The 23,568-nt window shown below is 34.1% G+C and overlaps 1 protein-coding gene across 8 annotated transcripts in view; it reads right to left on the minus strand.

Moving 5' to 3' along the window:
• Window positions 1–1,390: 1,390 nt before the first annotated feature.
• tou (bromodomain adjacent to zinc finger domain 2B toutatis) overlaps window positions 1,391–23,568 on the minus strand; it is a 255,805-nt gene continuing 233,627 nt past the window's right edge. For 5 of the 8 annotated variants that reach the window (XM_075313309.1, XM_075313307.1, XM_075313308.1 and 2 more), the window contains 15 exons: window positions 22,644–23,161; window positions 21,664–22,325; window positions 20,344–21,535; window positions 20,002–20,274; window positions 19,496–19,852; window positions 19,359–19,424; window positions 18,808–18,852; window positions 18,385–18,596; window positions 17,983–18,131; window positions 14,174–17,901; window positions 7,659–7,780; window positions 6,749–7,141; window positions 5,547–6,678; window positions 4,963–5,084; window positions 1,391–4,489 (listed from right to left, as the gene is read on the minus strand). In XM_075313309.1, coding sequence (XP_075169424.1) covers window positions 4,333–4,489; window positions 4,963–5,084; window positions 5,547–6,678; window positions 6,749–7,141; window positions 7,659–7,780; window positions 14,174–17,901; window positions 17,983–18,131; window positions 18,385–18,596; window positions 18,808–18,852; window positions 19,359–19,424; window positions 19,496–19,852; window positions 20,002–20,274; window positions 20,344–21,535; window positions 21,664–22,325; window positions 22,644–23,161 — 9,128 coding nt within the window. In that variant the 3' untranslated portion in view covers window positions 1,391–4,332. The remainder of the gene's footprint in view (window positions 4,490–4,962; window positions 5,085–5,546; window positions 6,679–6,748; window positions 7,142–7,658; window positions 7,781–14,173; window positions 17,902–17,982; window positions 18,132–18,384; window positions 18,597–18,807; window positions 18,853–19,358; window positions 19,425–19,495; window positions 19,853–20,001; window positions 20,275–20,343; window positions 21,536–21,663; window positions 22,326–22,643; window positions 23,162–23,568) is intronic. The other 3 variants (XM_075313312.1, XM_075313313.1, XM_075313311.1) reach the window with 3 other exon arrangements.

Below are 23,568 nucleotides of genomic sequence, written 5' to 3' on the forward strand. Positions count from 1 at the left end.
GCAGGCATTGTGGTGTTTTAGCAGATATTTCTGCTGTGTCTACTAACAAATTTCTTTGGGTGTAAGATTTAACATTACTTCTCGACCAATTTTTAGTTATATTCTAGACATACATATTTTTGGATATTTGATAAGACAAAGTAAAATATAATATTCTTGTAGAAGCCTGATGCGAAACAATAAAAGAAAAAAGAAGGTTCGGAAAAAAATTAGATATTTTAGCAAATCATCTGACTGCTACTCAGTTTCAGCAGAGTTTTTAGTGCTGTTTTAGCAAAACTTTTCTGTGTGACCACAAACAAATTGATTTGAATGTCGATTAATTAAATTCAGTTTGCACAACACAATTTATTAAAAACCTATTTATTTTATAAATGAAAGAAAAAAAAATAAACTCATTCGGTGCTAAAATCATTTTTATCTCTGTTTGTATTTAATATAAAATTCAAATTATTTTTTTTAAATGTATTTATAAGTAATTTATATTAACATTTAAATTTGTTTAAAACTTATAAATAATTAAAACATACATTTAGAGCAAGACAGATTCAGATTCAAAAAGAAAAATAAATAAAAATGAAATACAATTTAAAGTAGTATGTATATATACGTCAAAAACAATTAGTCAAGAGGAAATGCAAAGAAGGAATTCATACATAAAAGAACGATAAGTCGTGTAAAAAAAGCGGCCAGGAAATGTTGAAAGTATTGGTGATATATTTTATTCATTTTTATATATGCATATATATAAAGTTAATTATATTCATTTTTTTTATTATTGTTGGTAATTTGTGAAACTTACAACTTAAATACTGTATGTATAGCAAAAATTTATAGTTTAAATATATTTTTATATATATAGTAGTAATACATTAATAATAATAACTATAGTAATAATGCAACTATATTATTTAGTTTAATATGTATATGTGTGGGTATATACTGTGTGTATGTATGGATGTGTCTTATGAATGATTTGATTTGATTATTTTTGGGGATTTTTTAGATTTTTTTTTTAATAATTGTAATTATTTTTAATATACTGATGTTTGTGTTTTTGATACACTTGATTTTTCCCTTTTTTGTATTATGTGTTTCTTTTGTTTTTTTTTTTTTCATTTAAGGATATAATTTGTGTGGATATATGTGTGATTTGTAACTAAAAACTAAGTACAACAAATACAAATATTTTTTTTTTATTTATAAATTACAAAGTAGTTTTTCCTTTTTTATATTGGGTTTTAATATTTTTTTGTTCATTTTTTAGATTTTATTAGCATTCTCATTGCTCGTTTTTGTTTTCATTCTGGGGAAACAAAAAACCTCATTAAATATTGTTTTTTGAAATTAAATGTTCTCTTTTTTGTGTTTAGTATGTATAAAAGAAAAATACTGTTTAGTTAGTTTTTATTTTTTGCGAAAATACAAAAATTAATACAAATAGTTGTTTTATAAAAAAAAAATACTTAAAACGAAATAGTTTAAAATTAAATAATATATATACTTTATATTGTTTTATTTTATTTGTTGAGTATACTTTTGGACAAAAATAAAGTTCCAGTTTTTTTTCTTCTTTTTTTCATTTTCAGTAAGTTTTCATTCACGTTTTTGTTTTGTACGTTATCATGTTTGCTTTTTTTCTTTTACTTTCTGTGTGTGTATGTGTATGGATAAAAACATGCAAAACTATAAACTAAACTCTAAAAAAAATACAGACTTAAATGTTTTATACTTCAATAGAAATTAACAAATATAATTTTACATATTTGATCATGTTTATTTTTCTTTTTTTTCTCTTTTAAGAAAAAAATATAAAATTAAAAAAAAATCGAGTTTCTTGGTTTCTTTTAATTTGAGCAAAATGTTAAACAAAACATTCTATCAAAAAGGACAAAATTGGTGATCTAACGAATGTGCAATTAATTCAAAATGATTTCTAAAAGGAATTGAAATTCTTTCTTTTTCCAACATTTTTTTTTTCATATTCATTCATAATATTTAGGTTTTCAATTTATTGCTGGTATTAGATATTTTCATGAACTTTGCAAAATATTATCTCATTTGGAAAATTTCAATACAAGGGATTTTTTTAGACAAGTTTACTAAAAAAGTAAATGAAATGAAATATGTTTATTTTTAACAAATTAAATAAGATATTATTTATTTTTTTTTTTTTTCAATTTAACCCCGTCTTTAGAGAGCTTCATGGACTTTGTAAAATATTGCCTCATTTCGAAAGTAGACTCTAATGGATTTTTTTTAGAGACATAAAGTCTACTAAAAAAACTGCAAAATTCTGCCGTAAAAGGGATAGCAAACATATATAAAATATGAAAATTCATGAATTAAATAAATGGTATTTTTTTTAAATTTACATCAGGAATTAGAGAGTTTCATGAACTCTTTAAAATATTGAGTCATTTTGAAAAGTACTCGCCAATGGATTTTAGAAACATAGCGGAAAATCTACTAAAACTGCAAAGATTCTGTGGGAAAAGGGATAGCACACATAAATGAAATATGTATATTTTTTAACTAATTAAATAAGGTATTATTTTTTTCATTTTACCACTAACATTAGATAATTTCATAAACTTTGCTAAGAAAAGTCCTTCATTGTTGCCTTTTATTAATCCCAATGACCCAAACTAAGCCCCCTGTACCATGTGGAAATGGAAATTTTAAAGGGCGACTAAAAACGGTTTTGTTTAGTTTTGGCTTTCTTACGAATTTTATGTTTTGAAAGATAATGTTTAACAATTATTCAGATTTAAAACGAAAAGCTTGAGTTGACGAATCAAAAATAAAGAACAATACGTAATAAAATAGTTCTTTAAAAAAATATAGAATTTATATACTAGGTATGAATTAGGGCTATGTATTCCTCTTATATGTTGGAAAATTGTCTAACGCAATCAAAAATGCTCATTAATAAGCAACATATCAAATAAAATTCATTAACACCAGATTATTTTCCTTCTATTTTTAAATGAAAATATACTAATTTTTTAACCTTTAGGAGACTTTTCGATTTATAATAAATTGAAATATAATAAATTTAAATAAACAATATTTCAAAAAAAATCATAAACATCAGGATATTTTCCTTAATTTTTTTTAGAGAAAATATAATTTATTTTGGAGCATAAATATAAATTTATTCACTAAAAACACCATTTTTCAAGGGCTATGTATTCCCCTTATATGTTACAAGATTGTCTATCGCAATCGAAAATGTTACTCCAGCTCAATTAAAATTCATAAACACCAGATTATTTTCCTTCTTTTTTAAAAGAAAATATGACAATTTATTTCCCTTTAGGAAATTTGCCATTTATAAAAAAAAAAATTAATATGCAATATATCAATTAAAATTCATAAACATTAGAAATGAGAATTTATTTCCGTTAAGGAGATTTCCCATTTATAATAGATGGAAATTTAGGAGCGTAAGTATAAATAAATTTAACGAACCACATCTAATTTTCAAGAGGCATTTTCCATATTCATTTTTAGAACTCACATTCATTTTAGAACTCAACTCAATTAGCCCATTAATAAATTATATACATTCGTTAGCTTTTAAAATTAAAAATTCCAGCTAAGGGTATCAGAAAATTGTTGGATTATTATATTATTTATATTAAATCACTTTTATCATTTGAAAAATGTGGCATATACTTTTGTGTAACACTTTCTATTAATTAATAATAAAATGTTTTTATCTTTAAAACAAAAAAAACTTCTATACTTTCGGGTAGGAGAATGTGGTGGTGGTGGTTGTGTGTTATTGGTATAAGTATTGGGGAGATTTTATTTATTTATTTTCGATAATCCATACTTATTTTTATATTTAATATCCAAGCCTATGTTTCCTTTCGTTAATACGTGTTGTTTTGTTTTTTTTTTTTATTCAATTGCAATAGTTAATAAAAAAGGAAGGAAAAGGAATCGCTTGTATTTTTTTTCTTATGTAAAAATTTTACAATTTTTTTGCCATGGTAATTTCTTTTCCTTTGTTTAATTTTTCTTTTTGTTTTATTAAGTTTGCTAAATATTTATATAAGGGAGAGGAGGAGGGTTACTAGAAACTAAATTACTTATATGCGAGAAAGAACAAAATGAAAATGTTTCACATTTCATTTTACATTATTGTGATATTTCTTTGTTTTGTGTGTGTGTGTTTTGTTGTTGTTGTTGTTGTTGTTGTTTTTGTGTTATTTGTTTTTATTCGTTGTTATATTTGAGTTGTTATTGTTGTGGCTGTTGCTGCTGCCTTATTTGTTCTTGCTGTGTTGTGCTAGACGTATGTTGTTGCTGCTGTATTTGATATCATGAATGTTTATCGGTTAGCTCAGCCCAACGCATTTCAAAGAATTTACGCATTCCATGACCAGCTTTGCCCACTGGCGAATCATCCTCATTGAACATTTCACAATTGTCGAATATTTGTCGAACATCAACACAGAAATCTTCACGATTTTTGTAACTATTTCAAAAACAAACAAAAAAAAGAGAAGAGAGAGGGAAATAATGTTAGTTTTTAATCATAAAAAAATCCAAATCCAAAAAGGACGTTTGATAAATTATAACGTCAAATACACACAAACAAATTTTTCTGATTCAATCACGAATTTAATTAACCAATTAATTTTTTAATTGAAATGTCTTCAATCCCAGAAATGATAGTATCAATTAAAAAATTAATTGAAGGTCAATTAAAGAATTAATTGATCCAATTAAAAAATTAATTGATGCTATTAATTTTTGTGATTGATTTTTGTTTCAATTAAAAAATTTTTTGAATCAATTAAATTTTTAACTGAAAATTTTTTAAAACTCAATTAAGATTTTAATTGGAAAAATTTTTTTTCTGTGTATAGGGACCCTTGGGTGGCAGATGTTTCACTGTATTTTTTTAATTTCTATATAAAGATTTTTTTCCTAAATTTATTTATTTACCTTAGTTCTTGTAGTCTTTTCTTTATAGTTGATAAATCCATAGGATTTTTAATGATTTTACGATAAGTAGGAAATTGTTTGGTATTTACTGGTAATAAAAATGGCCACGAATCCTCATGGAGCTGTAAGAGAGTAATAACAAAAAGGGAATATGACAAAATGTGAACAAAGAAATTAAATTTATATTTTTTTATATATACTTAAAAATGTACAAACAAAAAATTTTTTCTGATTCAATCACAAAATTAATTAGTCGAATTAATTGAAATTAAAATATCTTCAATCACAGAAATGATAGTAGCAGTTAAAAAATTAATTGATCCAATTAAAAAATTAATTGATACTATTAATTTGTGATTGATTTCTGTATCAAATAAAAAAAATTGTTCAATTTAATTTCATTTATTAAGACATCAATTAATTAATATTTTTTTAAAAATCAATAAAGACTTAAAAAATTTCGTGAAATTTTTTTCTGTGTAGACAATTTATAAATTATTTTCGTGATTTTTTTTTGTGTAGACAATTTATAAATTATTTATTTTGTTTTATTGCATTTTTTTTTTTTTTTTTGAAATTCTTACCTCCATCTCCCCCAAAACAGTCTTGCATACGGCCAATTCTTTCATTAATTTCTTGGTGGCATGTTTTTCTTTTTTCTCCTGTTTCATTTTCTCCTTAGCCTCCTGCACAGCATGTATATTAAGTGGAGGCGGAGGACCCAGGGCCGCCGATGTTGGTGGTGGTGGTATGGGCGAAGTCAACGAAGGTGTAGTCATGGCAGGTGGTGGAGGTGTTGGAGCTGTAGCCAGCATTTGGGGTGAATGCTGTGTCTGTTGCTGTTGTTGTTGCTGCATCTGCAATTGTTGTTGCATGGATCCAGCATTATAAAGCAGTGTTTGCGATTGGGTGGGTGTTGATGCACGTGGAGATGTTAGGGAATGTTGTGGTGATGTTGAACACATTAAAGATGGTGCCGTTACCGTCGCTGAAGCCATTGGAGTGGGAAGTGTAGCCGTTGATAATACTGGCATATTAACCGATATGGGCAATTGGTTAGGTATAAGGGGCATTGCTTGATTGGCCATAGGAGACATTGTTGTCGAACCAGTCGTTGTGGCAGCTGTAGATGGCGGTGGTTGTATCAATGAAGTTCCAACAACAGTTGAATTCATTGAGAATGGCGGTATATGGTTATTCTGATTGGCTGCCAACGAAGGATGAGGGACTGAACCAGCTAAATTGGCAAACAATGATGGTGACATAGTTTGTGGCGGCTGTGGGGGTAGCAATGAACCTGTTGACATACTATTGAATAGTTGTTGCTGCTGGGGCAATGTTAAGGGCATAGACATGGGGGGTTGCTGTTGTTGCTGCTGCTGAGCTAATGCTTGGTTCTGATTAACCAATGAAGCAATTCCGGGAGGAATTATTTGCTGTTGTTGTGATTGCGGCAATAGTGGCAATGTTGGCTGTTGAAGAGTTTGTTGTTGCTGTGATGCTAATAGTATACCATGTTGAACTGTTGAAGAATTTACATTGCTTGCTGTATTATTGGAGGCATTGCCATCCATACTGGCATCGTTGTAATCATTATTAGGCTGGGGACTTAGAGCTGATGATTGACGATTGCTAACTTGATTCTGGAAGCGCGTGGTATCTATGGAATTATTATGATGATCATCATAGGAAGTCGAAGCCACCGAATGGGCAGGACTAGATGAGAGGAAGAAGATGAGATGTAACATTTCGAAGATTTCTTCTATTATCATTACAAATTTCTTACCTTAAGGGTGGAGGCAATGATGTCATTGATTCATCATGCGATGAATTGTGTAAATTATGATGATCTGTAGAGGTGTTCAATTGTTCACAACTGGATGATGTATTGTGATGTTTATCCTTGCGTTTCGATAGCGAGGTCGATGATGAATCACGATCACGGCGAGGTTTACTGGAAGAGGAACGTTTTTTCGGTGGTGGTGCCTTTGAAACGCAACCATGACAATACCACTTGCCACGAGGCACTTTTAATAATGGCGGAATGTAACAATCGGCATGATAAGCACGCGGACACAAATCACAATAGATCATCTTTCCCACCGGTGGTAGACGATGGCCACCACATACAATGCATTTACGTTCATTGGTGGCCTTGTTAACGCATTCATAGCAATACCTATTCGAGAAGAAGAAAAAGAAGAAAGAATAAAGAATAAAGAGCACTGACATAAATAAACCAAACAAATTAAGAGGTTTGGAAATTCCAATATAGGATATAAAAAAAAATATTTTTTTTCTTTGGCAAATTTTAGTGTTGGTTATGGTTTTTAGTGCTTTTTGAAGGAAGTGGTTGGGTTGATTGGGTGGGTGACAACATGTTTCAAGTGGCATTGTGGGCAAATAGCAGGATTAAAACTAGATAACACGAGACTTAGACGGACATTAATTATATCAAGACTTATGACTTTGTAAACAAAATTTCAAACATGTTCAAAAAAAACGGTTGCAGTGAAATTAACGATTTTGAACTGAAATGATAATGAAATGTATTAGCTTCCCTCAATGTAAACAAGAACTTAGTTGCCACCTACATTCTTTTTAAAGCAAAAAAAAAAACAACATTTTTTTGTTTATTTTAATTTTGAATAAAAAATAATTTTAAAATTTTCAAAACCCTATAATGATTTACTTACCAATCACCATCCGGTATATTGTCCATTTTAGGCTTGAAACAATAGGTGTGATATCCTTTATCACAGCCATCACATAGCAACAGCTTATCCTCATTCTCGCCAGATGTGCAGAACTGGCAATTCTGTAAGGAATTCGAATATGGGGAAGATTTTGTAGATGTTGTTCTTTTACGGCTTCTACCTAATTTTTTAGTATTTGTTGTTGTTGTTGTTTTGGAAGTGGGAGTAGTTGTTATGGATTTTAAAAGGTTATGGGAACTAGGAGTTATAGAATCATGATTGGTGGTGGTGGTGGTTGTTGTGTTGTTCGTAATGGATTTTGGTGAATTTGTTTTAGCTGTTTTCATTTTTTTAGCACTATTCGATTTTTTCTTAGAAGCTATTTTCACTTTGGCAGGTGATGACGGTGGTGTTGTGTTAACACAAATAGGACTAGACTCACGGGATGATTGTAATTGACAATCAGGTCCTAGAGACCCTTTAGATTCAATAGATGAACTAGTATGGATTTGTTGGGGATTAGGAGAGGATGAGGAATCAGAAGAGTTTATTATTGTTGTTGAATTGGTTAAAGGCGATGAGGGAGCTGTGGCCGCCTTTAGGGCATTCTTATACCGTTGTTTAGGGGTCTGATAGGTTAAATTGATTTTTATCGAGGTATCTGTAGTAGATTCACAAACTCTTATAGGATTATCCTTGGATTCTATATGTGTCACTTTCTTTGACTTTTCCTCATTATTTTCAAATAAATTTTCAATATTTGTCATTGATGCATTGGATGAATTTTCATTATCATGATTTTTATTTTTGGATTTCTTCTTTTTTGGATGTTTATGTTGTTTATGTTTGCCATTATTCAGGTGGGTAGAATTGCTAGCATTAACCTCTTCATCTTTTTGAGAATTTTTCTTGTTTTTTGATTTCTTTTCTTTTTTGGATTTCTTAGATTTTTCAGATTTTTTCAATACCTCTTTCTTTGGAGTTTTTTTTAAAACAAGGATAGGTAGTTTTATCATGGTATGAAGGAATAGGCCAAAATTTAAACAATCAACAACAACAATAGGATAAGAGGGGTGTTTTGGAGTAATAAGGATATTTAATTATAATATCATACACCAATGGAAATTATTATTAGATTTATATATAGTAGGCAAAAAAATAGACAATAATGGGAAAGGGTAAGGAAAGGAAATTATCATGATTTCAAGTGAAGTGAGTAATATAGGCATTAAAAAATGATCATGTGATAATGAAGGTGTGATTGATTGAATGGTATTGGCATTGCAAAGACATAGTGTTAATTTTAATAGAATTTAATTTTTTTTAACGAAAAACATTCACCATTATATTTTAGGGATTTATGGAAAAAAAGAATTAATACATATATATATTTTAATATCATAAGACATAAAATTATAATATAATTGAAAAAGCACACAAAAGTTTTCATATAACAATAATGATAACAAAACAAAGTGGGGTATTATAATTATTATTATTGGAAAAAGATGCAAAGTTAACAAAAATCATTTAATTTATTTTTTTTCCCAAATAATGTAGTTTTTTTATGTTTTTATAATGTTTTGGAATTTCAAGCGACATAGATATAATTATAAAAGTGCGTAGTAATTGGACAACAACAAATATCAGTTTTTATGTATTTTATTTGAAAAAGAAAAAAATCGAAAAGAAAATTAGATTTATAGAATTTTTTTAAATTTTTATTTTTTTTTTTTTTTTTTGTTTTTCTTAATTCTCTTTTCTTCTTTCATCCAGATACTTAGATTAAGAAGTAAAGATAGTTTAGAAAACGCATTTAGATTACTTTGAAAGAAAAGCATTGGCTAAAATAATCTCTAAAATTCTACTAAATTTTAATGTGAAGTCAATAACGCAATGAAATAAATTACATTTTTGAATAGACCATAATTTCTAAAATTTGAAGCCAATTTAAAACTATTTTTTTTTATTGGTGATTTATGGTTTTAGAATAGAATAGAAAACGACACTACTATATAGGGATAAGGGAGTTTTAATTATTGTGATAACAGATTTTCTTGGTGGCTAAAAAAAAGCAATTATAATTGTTTTACATTTATTTAAGAGTTGCATACATTTTTTTTTATGTTTTTATATACAAAGACTCAATAAAACACCTATCAAATCCACCTACAGAAATTATATTAGTACATAGACATAGAAGAAAATCCTGATAAAACAGCAAAGTATGTAGAAAAAGGAAAAACACTGTGCAGTGATAGCAAAAATTGTATAAAAACAGCAGTTGATGCCTGCTGTTTTATTTTTGTATAACAGTGAGTAACGAACATTAATATCCTTAAAAGCTCCCAAATGCGATCAGCATTTTTATACCCTTCACCACTACTGTGGTACAGGGTATAATAAGTTTGTGCATTTGTATGTAACGCCAAGAAGAAGAAGTCTGAGACCCATCGTTTAGTATACCGATCATCTTAGAATTAAATTCTGAGTCGATTTAGCGATGTCCGTCTGTCTGTCTGTTTGTCTCTCTGTCTGTTCGTGTATTTTTGTGTGCAAAAATAAGTCTGATCGTCCTCAAATTTGGCATATGGTGGTTGTTTGGGACAGAGACAATCGCTATTAATTTTGGAAAAAATCGGTTCAGATTTAGATATAGCTGGCATATATATTTTTCACCGATCTGGCCATGGTTGGCGTGTTTATCAACCGATTTTCTTCAAATTCCATACATCCGAATATTTTATGAGTCTCGAAAAACTTGCAAAATATCAGCCAAATCGGTTCAGATTTAGATATAGCTCCCAGATTTAGATATAGCTCCCATATATATCTTTCGTCCGATTTAGACTCATATGACCACAGAGGCCAAAGTTTACTACCGATTTTCATGAAATTTTGCATAGAGAGCAGTGCTTGGTAAAATTTGATTTAAATCGGTTCAGATTTAGATATAGCTCCCATATATATTTTTCGTCCGATTTGCACTTATATGACTTCAAAAGCCAGAGTTTTGCCCTGACATGCTCCAAGAGTATGTTTAATAGTATCTAAATTTGTTGCTTATTACTTTGTCATTTTTCTTCTAGTTGGTCTTATTACTTGCGTTAGAGTATCGTCTATACGACCATGAAGAAAATTTTTTTTAAAGGTTTATACTTTTCTGGCGGAAGGTCCATTGTAAAATACGATTTTTTGAACATTTTGACTTTTCGCATTGAACCACTTAACTTAACACAGATCCAATTACACACGATTATTTGTCATCTTATTACCTTTCATTTAAGTACCAACAACGTTATAATCAGATTTCTAACTCGAAATATATTGTGTTTAGTGAAAAAAGAGCGAAAATTTAAAAATAACGGGATATCTCAAATAAATTTTTTTTTAAATTTTTCGAATTCAGCAGCTCAAAGTACATACGAAAAGTGGATTTTCATCAAGTGTACATGAAAATTTGTTATACCCTGCGCCACACTGTGGAAGAGGGTATTATAAGTTAGTGCATATGTTTGTAACACCCAGAAGGAAACGAGATAGACACATGGTGTCTTTGGCAATAATGCTCAGGGTGGGCCCCTGAGTCGATATAACCATGTCCGTCTGTCCGTCCGTCCGTCTGTCTGTGAACACATTTTTGTGATCAAAGTCTAGGTCGCAATTTAAGTCCAATCGCCTTCAAATTTGGCACATATTCCTAACTTGGGTCAGAATAGAACCCTATTGATTTTGGAAGAAATCGGTTCAGATTTAGATATTGCTCCCATATATGTCTTTCGCCCTATATGCACTAATATGGACCCAGCAGCCAGAGTTTTATACCGATTTGCTTGAAATTTTGTACAAATATAACACATAGTCGTGTAGTCAAGTGTGCAAAATTTGATTGAAATCGGTTCAGATTTAGATATGACTCCCATATATATCTTTCGCCCGATATGGACTTATATGGCCCCAGAAGCCAGATTTTTGGCCGAATTTGGTTGAAATTTTGCACTAGGAGTACAATTAGTAGTATAGTCAAGTGTGCAAAATTTGATTGAAATCGGTTCAGATTTAGATATAGCACCCATATATATCTTTCGCCCGTTATGGACTAATTGGTCCTAAAACCCAGAGTTTTGGCCCAATTTGGTTGAAATTTTGCACAGGGAGTAGATTTAGCATTGTAGCTATGCGTGCCAAAGTTGGTTGAAATCGATTCAGATTTAGATATAGCTCCCATATATATCTTTCGCCCGATATGGACTAATATGGTCCTAGAAGCCAGAGTTTTGGCCCAATTTGTTTGAAATTTTGCACTAGGAGTACAATTAGTAGTGCAGTTAAGTGTGCAAAATTTGATTGAAATCGGTTAAGATTTAGATATAGCTCCCATATATATCTTTCGCCCGATATGGACTAATAGCCAGAGTTTTGGCCCAATTTGGTTGTAATTTTGCACAGGGAGTAGATTTAGCATTGTAGCTATGCGTGCCAAATTTGATTGAAATCGGTTCAGATTTATATATAGCTCCCATTTATAGCTTTCGCCCAATTTACACTCATATGATCACAGAGGCAAATTTTTAGCTCCGATTTAGTTGAAATTTTGCATAGGGAGTAGAATTAGCATTGTAGCTATCCGTGCTACAATGCTAAATCGGTTTAGATTTAGATATAGCTCCCATATATATGTTTTTCTGATTTCGAAAAAAATGGCCAAAATACCAACATTTTCCTTGTAAAATCGCCACTGCTTAGTCGACAAGTTGTAAAAATGACTCTAATTTTCCTAAACTTCTAATACATATATATCGAGCGATAAATTATAAAAAAAAAAACTTTTGCGAAGTTTCCTTAAAATTGCTTCAGATTTAAATGTTTCCCATATTTTTTACTAACATTGTGTTGCACCCTAGTATATTAGCCAACTTAAATTTTGAGTCTATAGATTTTGTAAAAGTCTATCAAATTCTGTCCAAATCGAGTGATATTTAAATGTATGTATTTGGGACAAACCTTTATATATAGCACCCAACACATTTGACGGATGTAATATAGTATCGAAAATGCAGGGTATAATATAGTCGGCCCCGCCCGACTTTAGTCTTTCCTTACTTGTTTTAAACTAGTGTTATGAACCGATATGGGTCAATTTTTCCGCAAGACAAATCTGGGGGTAGGATTATATGGGGGCTATACCTAAAAGGCCCATTTGCAATACCATTCGACCTATGATGAAGTTAATATACCCCCCATCTATGGTGGAGGGTATACAAATAGCTATTTCCCTGCTTTCCCGTTTTCAACAAACTTTTTGCTGCTTTAGCAGAGTTTACTGATGTGTCTATTAACAAAATTCTTTGGGTGTAAATTCACGTAGTTCTGAATGATTTCTTATTGTTTAAATATTCGATCTTGCTTAATGTTAAATAATAAGACTACTTTGAGATAGTTATAAATAGAGGCCGATACAAAGTTCATGTTTCACAGGTGCAAATCAACAAAAAAAAAAACTTCTACGCAAAACTCAATATAATTTTTTAGGTCAAATCCAAGTGACTTAAAAAAAAATATTGGCCTTAACTCTTCAAATTTTGAAAAGACAGCACTTATGCTATTTCATTTTTCACAATAAAAATAAAATGAAAGTTGACTTTTTAGAGAAGATTGGATAACTTAACGCCCACATTTTATCCAGATTGAAACAAGAATCATTTTCAATTACAGACCCTATATATCGTTAAATCTGCTGTTTTGTTTGATGTTATTAGTAGAGTTTTTGAAATTTAATACAAAAATGCATTTTTTGCAATTTAACAAAAGTAGACAGTTGCTATGTAGGCATGGCTTGAACAAATGTATTAATCTAATTTAGTTGAGAGATGTTCTTAAAATTAAAAAAAATCGATGCAGTTTTTTTTTTAATTTAAGAAAATAACGTCCAAACTTTTGGCATGCTTGAAAAAAACAAGCTTGGTAATATCCAAGTTGAAATCCAATTATATAACACAAAAATAAACAAAAGGAATTTAAAAATGGTTGTAAAAGTGCACCAATAAAAATTTTAAGAAAAAGTCCTAGATAAATTTCTCCACTTTATATGAAAGAAACTCATAGAGCCTATCCCCATTATGACATGAGAAAATACCACAACATGCAAAGAGTTATTTTATTAAAAACAAAATTAACGGAAAAAACATTAAAACAAAGTATGAATGGGGAAATGCAAGAGAAAAATGTTAGTACCATCGACTACCCTAATGTATCATATAAACCTAAATCTAAAAAAAAACGAAGCATTATAAAAATAAGAAGGAACAATATTATTTTCAACATAATAATAAAAATAATATGAAAAAATACATATAACAACAACAATGAAACAAAATGTGTGCTTATGGGTGTGTGTGTATGTGTCTAAGAGTGTGTTAATATAACTTTTTTGGCCGGATTTTCAAAAATAGAAATGTTTAACTGTTTAAAGAATACACGACTTCTAATATCTCAAAATATAATTCAAAACTTACCGCTTTCATAATACTCTTGTCCCAGGCCACACAAGATTCCAATACATACAAGGCCATAGCCAATTGAGCAGTGGTATGTGATCGTGATACAGCATCACGCCAAGATACCAAACCCTTTGGTATATTTTCTACCTTCTCATCTTTGTCACTATCACAATTGCTGGAGGGTGAATCGCCACCAGAGTTATTTTCATTATGCGATTGGGAATTAGTTTCCGTATTATTAGCAGCGGCCAAGGCCATGGCCCGCTCATTGAATGCCGATGGATTAAAAGGTTGTTGCTGCTGCTGTTGTTGGGCGGCGGCGGCAGCAGCAGCCTGTTGCTGTTGCATTTGCTGATAATAGGCGGCAGCGTTGGCTGAATTTTGAGTTTGAGTATTTTGCTGATTCTGTGCAATGGCAGCCAAGTGGGCATCACCCGTATGGGCTCCAAGAGGCGGTTTAAGATAACGTCTCTCAATATTTGCCTCTAAATCAATTATACGCTCCCGGATCATCGGAATGATGCTGACAAAATCCTCTTCTGTTATATCGGCATCACTTTCTAAATTTAGTTCAGACTCAATTCGAGGTGGCAAAGCCCAATTTTTCAATTGCATAGAAGCTGAGGCTATCTTATCTTCCAAAGCTTCCAATTGTTCTAGCAAAGCCATTTCGACACGTTTGGCTATTTTGGGAGTCCAATCGCTTGGTTTATCAGGCATTACAAAGGGTGTATCTGATTCCTTGGCCTCGCCAAGAGTATGGGGTATACCCAAAGGTATTTCTTGGCTTAGGAAGCGAGTCAAATTTTCCTTAAGCTCCTTTTCTCGCAAGCCCGACGAATTGAGGGAATTAATGACCTGTTGTAGTAATTCCATGGTATCAATTTTCCACCAATTGTAACGTAGATTATGGGGCACAAAACTATCCATTACTTTTTTGGGAAACCCCTCCTTTTTTATATCCTCCAATTTTTGCGATTCCTCAAGAGTCATTTGTAAGGGCGTGGGAACGTCGTATTGTATGAAATTGCTAATGTTGGTCAACGACATGTTATGCATATTTTGCAGAGACGTTTGCAACGCCTCATCCAATTTTATTTCCAACTTTGGTTTGATGTCACAACAATCGCCACCATCTAATCCTCCACCTCCGGAGTCGATGGCTTCCTCCTTAGCGAAATGAAAAAATTTTAAATCTGCTTCATTTTTCACCAGGGATTTCTTGTCAAGATGTTCATCGCCCACCTCCTCGTCATCGCAATCCATGTTGTCACTTGCACCTTCAGTTTTCATGCTGTTGCTCATTTGATGATGACGAGGAGTCTCCAAGGAGTTTTTTGAATTTTGTAATTTTTCTTCGAATTCCTTTAGTTTCTTATCGATTTGCTCCTGATCCAAACCCGAAAGGGAGATAATGCATTCCGAGGTAAGTTTACTCAGATCAGCTTTACAATCGTCCATGGTCACAGTAAAGTATTGGACATTATTGGGTAGATCCCAGGGATGACCCTGTATCTGATAGCTGGAATTGCACGTAATATTAGAGTAGAGTTTCTGGAATTCTTTCAAATTTGTGGCATTCTGAGGTTCGGTAGTTGTTAATGGCACTTCACGATTAACAATAGAAAACCATTTCTCTTGCGGCTCAGGCGGTTGCATCAATGGCTTGCAATCCGTGGGGCCTGAAGAAGAAACAATAATGCAATCGTCTTCTTTTTTGTCATCGATCTTCATGGGATCGACTTTTAGAGATGGGGAAGAATTGTTGGTGGTGGAGTTATTCATCATCGTATCATTGTCGTCAGATTTATCACAGTTTATTGTTATAGAGTTCTGGGAAGGATTGCCAATAGCTCCATCTTTGGAAACTTCACTTTCGAAAACTTCCTTTTTGGGAGGATTCACAATGGGCAGGGGAACAACTGCTGTGGGAGAATTACCACTGATGGTATTTGTTATTGTGCCAGGAATAGGCGGTGGTGGTGGAGGCAAAAGACCGGCAGCATCTGGTTTCTCAACTTTTGGAGTTCCATTATTATCGATTTGTATGGCTTGGGGTTTAATGGCGACATCATAATCATCATCATCGTCATCTCTTAAGTCTACAATTTCCGGCTCAACCCGATTTGTTTCGATAACATCGTCATCGGAATCATCGGCAGCAATATTGTCCGCATTTGTTGTGGCCGATTGATTGATATTCGGTTCGTTTACGGAAACATTCTTCATTTCCACATCGTTTTCCTCTGTGGTTGGGCCTTCATTGCCCTCCTCAAGCTTTTGTGTCAACTCGGATTCTTGGTTACTCTCAGGCGGTTGGTTTAATCTTTTCTCTTCATATTCTTGTTCCAAGATTTGATTGTATTGGAATATATCATTTTGTGCCGATTCCAAAGCTTCTATGAATATACCACCAGCCTTGGGTAAACGCCAATAACGTCTCCAAAATCTATCTTGGCCAAAGCAAGTGGCCCTCAATTGATTGGTGGACTTTTCCAGGACTTCTTTGCAATTCAAATTTGCTCTGATTATTTTATCCAACTTCTTTTGCAGTTCATCGGCTGAGAGGCGATTGTCTTCATCCTCTTCCACATTGGTTATTTCAGATTCCATATCACTCATATCCTCATCCATGCCACCATCGGTGCAAGCATCGTCATTAAGACCACCACGAGAACCACCACCGACTTTAGAACCACCATTATGATACGAGGTGGCTGATAAATCATCCAATTTTCCAATTTTAGTTGGAGTAATGTCTGCCGAAAGAGCCAATAGTTTGGCATCATCCAAAGCAGCACCAGGCAGGTTTGTTAAATCTTTATCCATAAGTTGCTTTTGGGGAGTATCGCCAACACCAGCCACCATTCCATCAACTTCCATATTTTCATCTTTGTTGTTGTTGGCATTATTATTTTGTTCGCCTTGGCCGGTAGTATCGGTGGCAGTTTGATCCAATGTATTGTTTGGAGGATTTTCATTATCACCCATAGCCCCTGAGGCAGCTGCCGTAGCATCTTTATTGTTACCATCAGCATTTTCTTTTTCCATGCGCTCAGCATCCAATTTTTGTTGAGCGGCCATAGCCTGCATGGCAGCTTCTCTCTCGGCTTGTAATTTCTCATAGGTCTCAATGCGAGATTTACGCATATGCAAAGCCTTATATTTCCTCACTTTCATATCAGTCATATATTTTTCTTTGCGCATTTGATTGCACGTATCCAGGCTACTTTCAATTTGTTTCAGTACAGCCTTATTCATGAGTAAATCATTGCACAAATGAGCCAATATTTGAGCCTTCTTGGTGGGGTTCAAAGCAACAAATGGTCGATCCTTAAGAGCCATCGATAGCTTCCATGTTTCGTTTTCATGCAGTAGTTTGTAATATTCGGCATTTTTGCCCGTATGAACCACAGATTCCGAATCGATTTGATGGTGATCGGGTACACGTCTTTCGCGCTCACGATCCATAACCACACCAAACATTTGACGAATCTCCCCTGTGGCTGTGGCATATAAATAAATACGCAATATTTCGGCTACATTAGAATTGGTGATATCGGCATTACGTAGCGATTGACCAAGCAGAGTTGTGTGTCGTCCAGGATTTGGTATACCTGGATCTTCTATGGCACACACCAATAGATGGGTCATCACAGACAAGAGTTCTTCTTCGGCATCGGCATTACTATCGCTAACAAGGGCATCATGAAGATTCTGGAGAGTGGGTAGAGATTCCATATCTGCATAGGAAAAAAATATAGAGAAGAATGTGGAAAGTTAATAATCGATATATGGGTCTTTAGATATTTTAAAATGCTTACCAAATCCTAAGGTTTCCCCGAAATTGTGTAAGAATTCAAAGACCATTAGGAGATCAGCCATAGCTTGACCAGGTAAACGATTTCCAGCAATACGTTCTAAGTCTGGTATTTGATTAGTTTGTATCAGTTCTGAATCCTCTTGGGGTTTCCTGTATGCGAATATAAATAAAATATATATTATATATGTTAAAATATTACACTCCAAAAAAATCGTTAGTAGACACAGAAGACTAATCCACCAAAAAGTTTAAAGCTCCACAAAATATTTGCTAATCGTTTTCTTCAAGATTACTACACTTATAAAAGAGCGAAGTCTTATAACAAAAGCACACAAAATGCTTTTTTGCGTAGACTTTTTCTTTGAGTGTATGAAGTGAAAAAAATTCTAGCTTGTTAACTCACCTTATCTGTGTTAAAATTTCAGCATCCCGTTTGCGAGCTGCCAAACGTTTCTCACGCATAATCAAACGATCCAAAACCATTTGATGTTTCTTCTTTTCACGCTCCTCAAACTTACGACGCACTTCCAATTGACGTATAAGATTCATGTGTTGACGTCTACGTTCTCTTTCCATTTCGGCAGCCAAAAGCATTTCCTTTTGTCGGTTCAGTTCCTAGAGGAAACAAAATATTCAAAAACACAATATGAAAATAATGTGGAAGGCTCTTGGGGGGTTAGAAGGAAATTGGGTTTATGTTTGGGAAAAATACTACGCTTACAATAGTTTAACTACTCTATTCTAAAGAACAAATATGTAATCTACAAGGTGTCAGTTTGTAGGTTTTAAAAGGTTTGTAGGATAGGCACAATTTGTTTGGTTATACCTGTTCTTTAGCTAAAATAGCTTCTTGACGTTTCTTTTCCTTTTCCTAAACAAAAAATTAATGGTCAATAAAATATTTAGAATTGTATTGTGTTTTTTTTTTGTAGGTAAACAATCAATAGCATAGAAATGAAATCAAAGAAAAACAAACTGAAGAAAACAAAAGGAAAGACCAAGAATAAAATACATTTCCATTGAAGTTACCACGAAAGCAAACCCTTCTTGGTAATTTTCATAATGTACATATTCAACTCTTAGTTCCTAAAGATGAGAAGAAGCTACAATTTTAAATGAAATAAAATTTATATTTTTTTTATAATAGCAAAAGCAAAAAAGAAAAATCAATAGTCAAACTAGGCCATTTTGGAAACTGAAAAAGGCTATTCCGAAAATTGAGACACAAAAAACATGGACAGATAAAAAACCAAACCCTATGAGAAATTCAATTAAGGCAATCTCAACTGGGACAGGTTCTATTGAATTTCCCCTGGGGTATTTATAGCTCAAAATCAGAATGAAAATGGGCAAACAATAAACTATAACCGTACTAACCTGTTGTTTTTTGAGTATTTCTTCCTGTTTCAAGCGTTCCAGCTCTTCTTGTTTCTTCTTACGAGCCTACAAAAACAAAATACAAATATTAGTAAATACTTTGTTTTGGTTTGATGCCCTCCTCCTAACAAACATACCTCAATGGCCTGTTGATTCTTCAGCTCTCGCTCACGTTTCTGCTGTTCTAACTTTTCATTTTTCTCTTGGCGGGCCTTTTCCTTACTTCGGGCCATTTCTTCTTTTTGGGCTTTTTTGGCATCCCTTAAAGCCTGTTGTTGTTTGGCAATCTGTATACGTTCTTCCACATTCAATGTCTGACGTGTGAAAATTTTCAAATCTTCCAAACGTTTGGCCACATCCTCATCGGTCATACGTATATATTCACCATCATTGGCATATGGAGGTGGAGCTGGTTGTAAAAATGTACCCACAATAGCTCTAGCCGAAAAGCTGAAGTTTTCACGCAATAATTTTGAGGGGTTCTTTTCCAAATGCTAAATGCCAAAAAAATGCAAAGAAAAATTTCGATTAGTTCATTTTCTCTCCTTATCCTTCTACCCCGTATGGAGTGTATGATGCCGCCTTTCATCATATACTGGGGAGATACAATATTACTAAAATTTTTGATCTACAAACAACTCACAGCGAAAACTTGTCCCATGGACTTTAGGGGTACATTACTACCCGGTGCATAATAGGTAACCTCGCCTTTAATTTGTCCCGCCTTGGTTAGACCACGTATAACTGTTTCGCGTTTCCAACCCAAATCAATGGGTATACGTAATTCGGTTACATTAAGGAGATTTGGTTCTTCAGTCTCGGATTCGGAAAGACCCGATTCGGCAGCCACACTTTCCGAATCGGTAGACACTTCCATTTGGGCATTGGCTTCACTTAGGGCCTGGCGTATTTTTTCCTAAAGTTCACAAGAAGAAATCAAAAGTTAATAAAGGATTTTTTTTGCCATAACATCCCTGAAACTTACAATATCGGCTCCTTGTTGCAATAGCTGTTGGGTAGCCAACATAGGCTTTATACCCACTGCCCTAGATTGGGCCAATAAAGAGGCTACGGTATTCTTTTTGGGCTTAGATACACCTCTTCCTAGATTTCTGGGTCTACCTTCTTTAAAAGAGGAAGACTGTTGTGATGATCTGTCATTGGCTCCACTGGTCGATGATGAATTGCTATTGCCGTTACCGCCCAAATTGGAATTATTACCAGAGCCTCCTCCAGAACCTCCAGTATTGGATCCACTGCCATTGCCACCTCCCAAAGCCGCTGTAATCGAACTTAAGCTTTGTAAACTTGATGCACCCGAATTGCCAGCACCTCCTGCAGAAGCACCAGCACCACCACTATTACCCGACAAGTCATTACTAGATGACGATGACTTATCCGGTTTCATGGACAAATTCAAGGGGGCATCAAAATCATCTATGGTTATGGTAGCTCCCGCAACATTTGCCCCTCCACTGGCACTACTGTGTGTTGAATTGGTGACTACAGAGCCAGCTGGCTTTAAACTTAGATTAACACCCGAATTGAGGTCTGTACCACCGGTTAAGTCATGAATATCTTTGTTCTTATTCGATAAATTATACGCTCCATTTGAGGTAATAGTAGGTGGTAATTTAATCACTTCCACACGATCGGTTGATGAGTCACGACTGGTGCGCCCACTGCTGGGCCCTGTCAAATCCAAATGGGGTGTGTTTTGGGATGAACCACCCGAAGTGGATGATCCCGGTGTTGCTGTGCTAACACTTGCCCCCAGTGAGCCACTTAAGACGGCCATTTGTGAGGCAGTTAGATTACCCGGCAAACCAGTAGAGGAAGAACCACTATTTCCACTGCCTCCACCGGTGGCAGATGTTTGCTGTTGCTGATGTTGTTGTTGTGCAGCATTGGCCGCTGCGGCAATGGCAGCATACTCCATTTCGAGTCTCGCCCTTTTCGCTGGGCTAAGACCTGGAAATGCAAGCAAAGAGGAAAGAGCATTTGTTGTTGAATCTAAGTCAAGTTTTTGTTGTTGTAGTTGGTTTTGTTCATCTGATATGGTCTTTTTACGACCACGTGAAGTAGTACCGGGTATTTTGGGGCCCACGATGGATGAGGTGTACTTGATGATTTCCGTATCGGGTGGCAAACGAACTCCTAGCAATGAGGGGTGGTCACTAAAAAACATAGATGGAAAACAAAACGTACAATTAAAAATTGATCTGGACAATAAAAAAAATCTACAATTTTTGTATCCTTTTTCTATGAGATTTTTTTCTTGGAATTCTTTTTAGATTGTACTTACCCTAATCCTCCAGATGGTATAAAATCTTTAGAAGATTTATTATTGCCTCCAGTCGATGAGGAGGCCGAGCCACCTCCCCCAGAATTATTGCCTGATGTAGCAGCCGCAGCTGCAGCAGCTGCCGCTGAATTACTTGCAGCGAATGCATTCATCGCTGCCTGCATACTTTGCTGCGGTGTCATACACAATGCACCAAATTGTGATAGGGAATTCAAAGCATTCAATGAAGCGTTATTCTTGTCGGCGGCATTCTTGTCACGTGAGGATGATGAGGAAGAAGAATTGGAGCCACCACCACCAGCGCCACCTCCACCACTGCTACCGCCCATTGAGCCATGCGGTGATATTAGATTCGCTGATGATGATGATGAAACATTAGTGGTTAATGAAGAATTTATGCCACCAGTTAAGTGATGATGGGAAGTAGAAGAGGATGAAGTGTTACCTGACGATGATGAGTTATTATTTGATTGTTTGGATGAGGATTTCTTTGATGAACTTGGTGCACCAGAGGCCGCTGCTGCAGCTGCAGCCTGTTGCATGGCCAATAATTCTTTATGCAATTGTACCGGATCATATGCCGATCCCGGTGGTGGAGGCAATTGAACCTGTATAGGGTTCGATGATGATGATGACGATTTACCAAAGTTAGAGGAATTGTTCTGCAAAACAAAAATGAGAGGGGAATTAAGAATGTTTTCTGGTCTGGCTTTTATGGAGAGAGGGGTGTGCATTTCACTTTATTGGAGATCAAAGATGATGTTCAGATCAATGGGTGCAGTAATGAAATGAAATTATACCAGAAAGGTTTAATGGGGGGAATTTCAGAAATTTCACATCTAGAACTAATTCTAGAACATGCCACTGATCCTTTGACATCTTAAATCAAAAGTGAATTTGGAAACTTATAGAGACAAAAACATTTTTTTTGTCCCTAAAGTGTCCTTTTTTTTTGTTCACTTCGTTATATGTACACCTACCTTATAGGCATTACTAGAACTACCACTATTGTTACTACCACTACCGGCAGAGCTACCTAGACCAGACGATGGAGTTATGGTTGTGCCGGCACCCACCAGACCATGCATACTTGACAAGGCTGCCGCTGGATTTGCAGCCACTGCGGCTGCAGCTGCCGCCGCTGCTGCATTTAAGCTATTGGCCAATGATTGCTGTTGCTGTTGTTGTTGTTGCAATTGTTGTTGCTGTTGCTGCTGACGTTGTTTCTCCTTGCGAGATTTACTGCTAGATTTGCTGCTCGATGAATTACTATTGCCACTTGCTGAACCAGAATTACCACCGGAATTAGCATTTTGACCACCGCTACCACCAGCACCACCAACTCCACTATTACCACTAGCCCCACCGGCACCTGCTAAACCCAAAGCGGCAGGATTGAAAGCCGCTGCCAGATCAGCATGGGGAAAATGGGTAAGACCGGAGGCTTGCAAGCGATTAAAATAATCCTGGGCGGCTAATTGTGTTACCGCCCACCAATCTAAAGGAAGAGACATTATTAGAAAATGTTTGATAGTTAGCTAATGTTGTAAAACATATTAAGAAAATGATTAATATTGAATGACATTAAATTAAAACTTGTAAAAACCTAAAAAACCTGGCTAAAAAGCTGGCTAGTGAAAAAATATTCTGTACTATAGATTTCTGATTACAATCCCTAGATGTAATATGTATCCCTTTTTGCCTGAAATTTAGTGACCCATAAATAGATATATAGATCGGTCCATTATGCCACAGACATTATGCCCGATAAGATTGTCACACTCAACCAATGTTGTCTTTATAGGGCATTTTCCCCCAAAATTGCGGATATTTTTTTCCTGAGGGCCAACAATTTTGAATTTGGTACTTGGAGATTTGGTAAGGAATTTTCATAAATTTGGGGAT

The sequence above is a fragment of the Haematobia irritans genome, chromosome 5 (genome assembly GCF_050003625.1).
Source record: "Haematobia irritans isolate KBUSLIRL chromosome 5, ASM5000362v1, whole genome shotgun sequence".
In the NCBI taxonomy this organism is placed as follows: Eukaryota; Metazoa; Arthropoda; class Insecta; order Diptera; family Muscidae; genus Haematobia; species Haematobia irritans.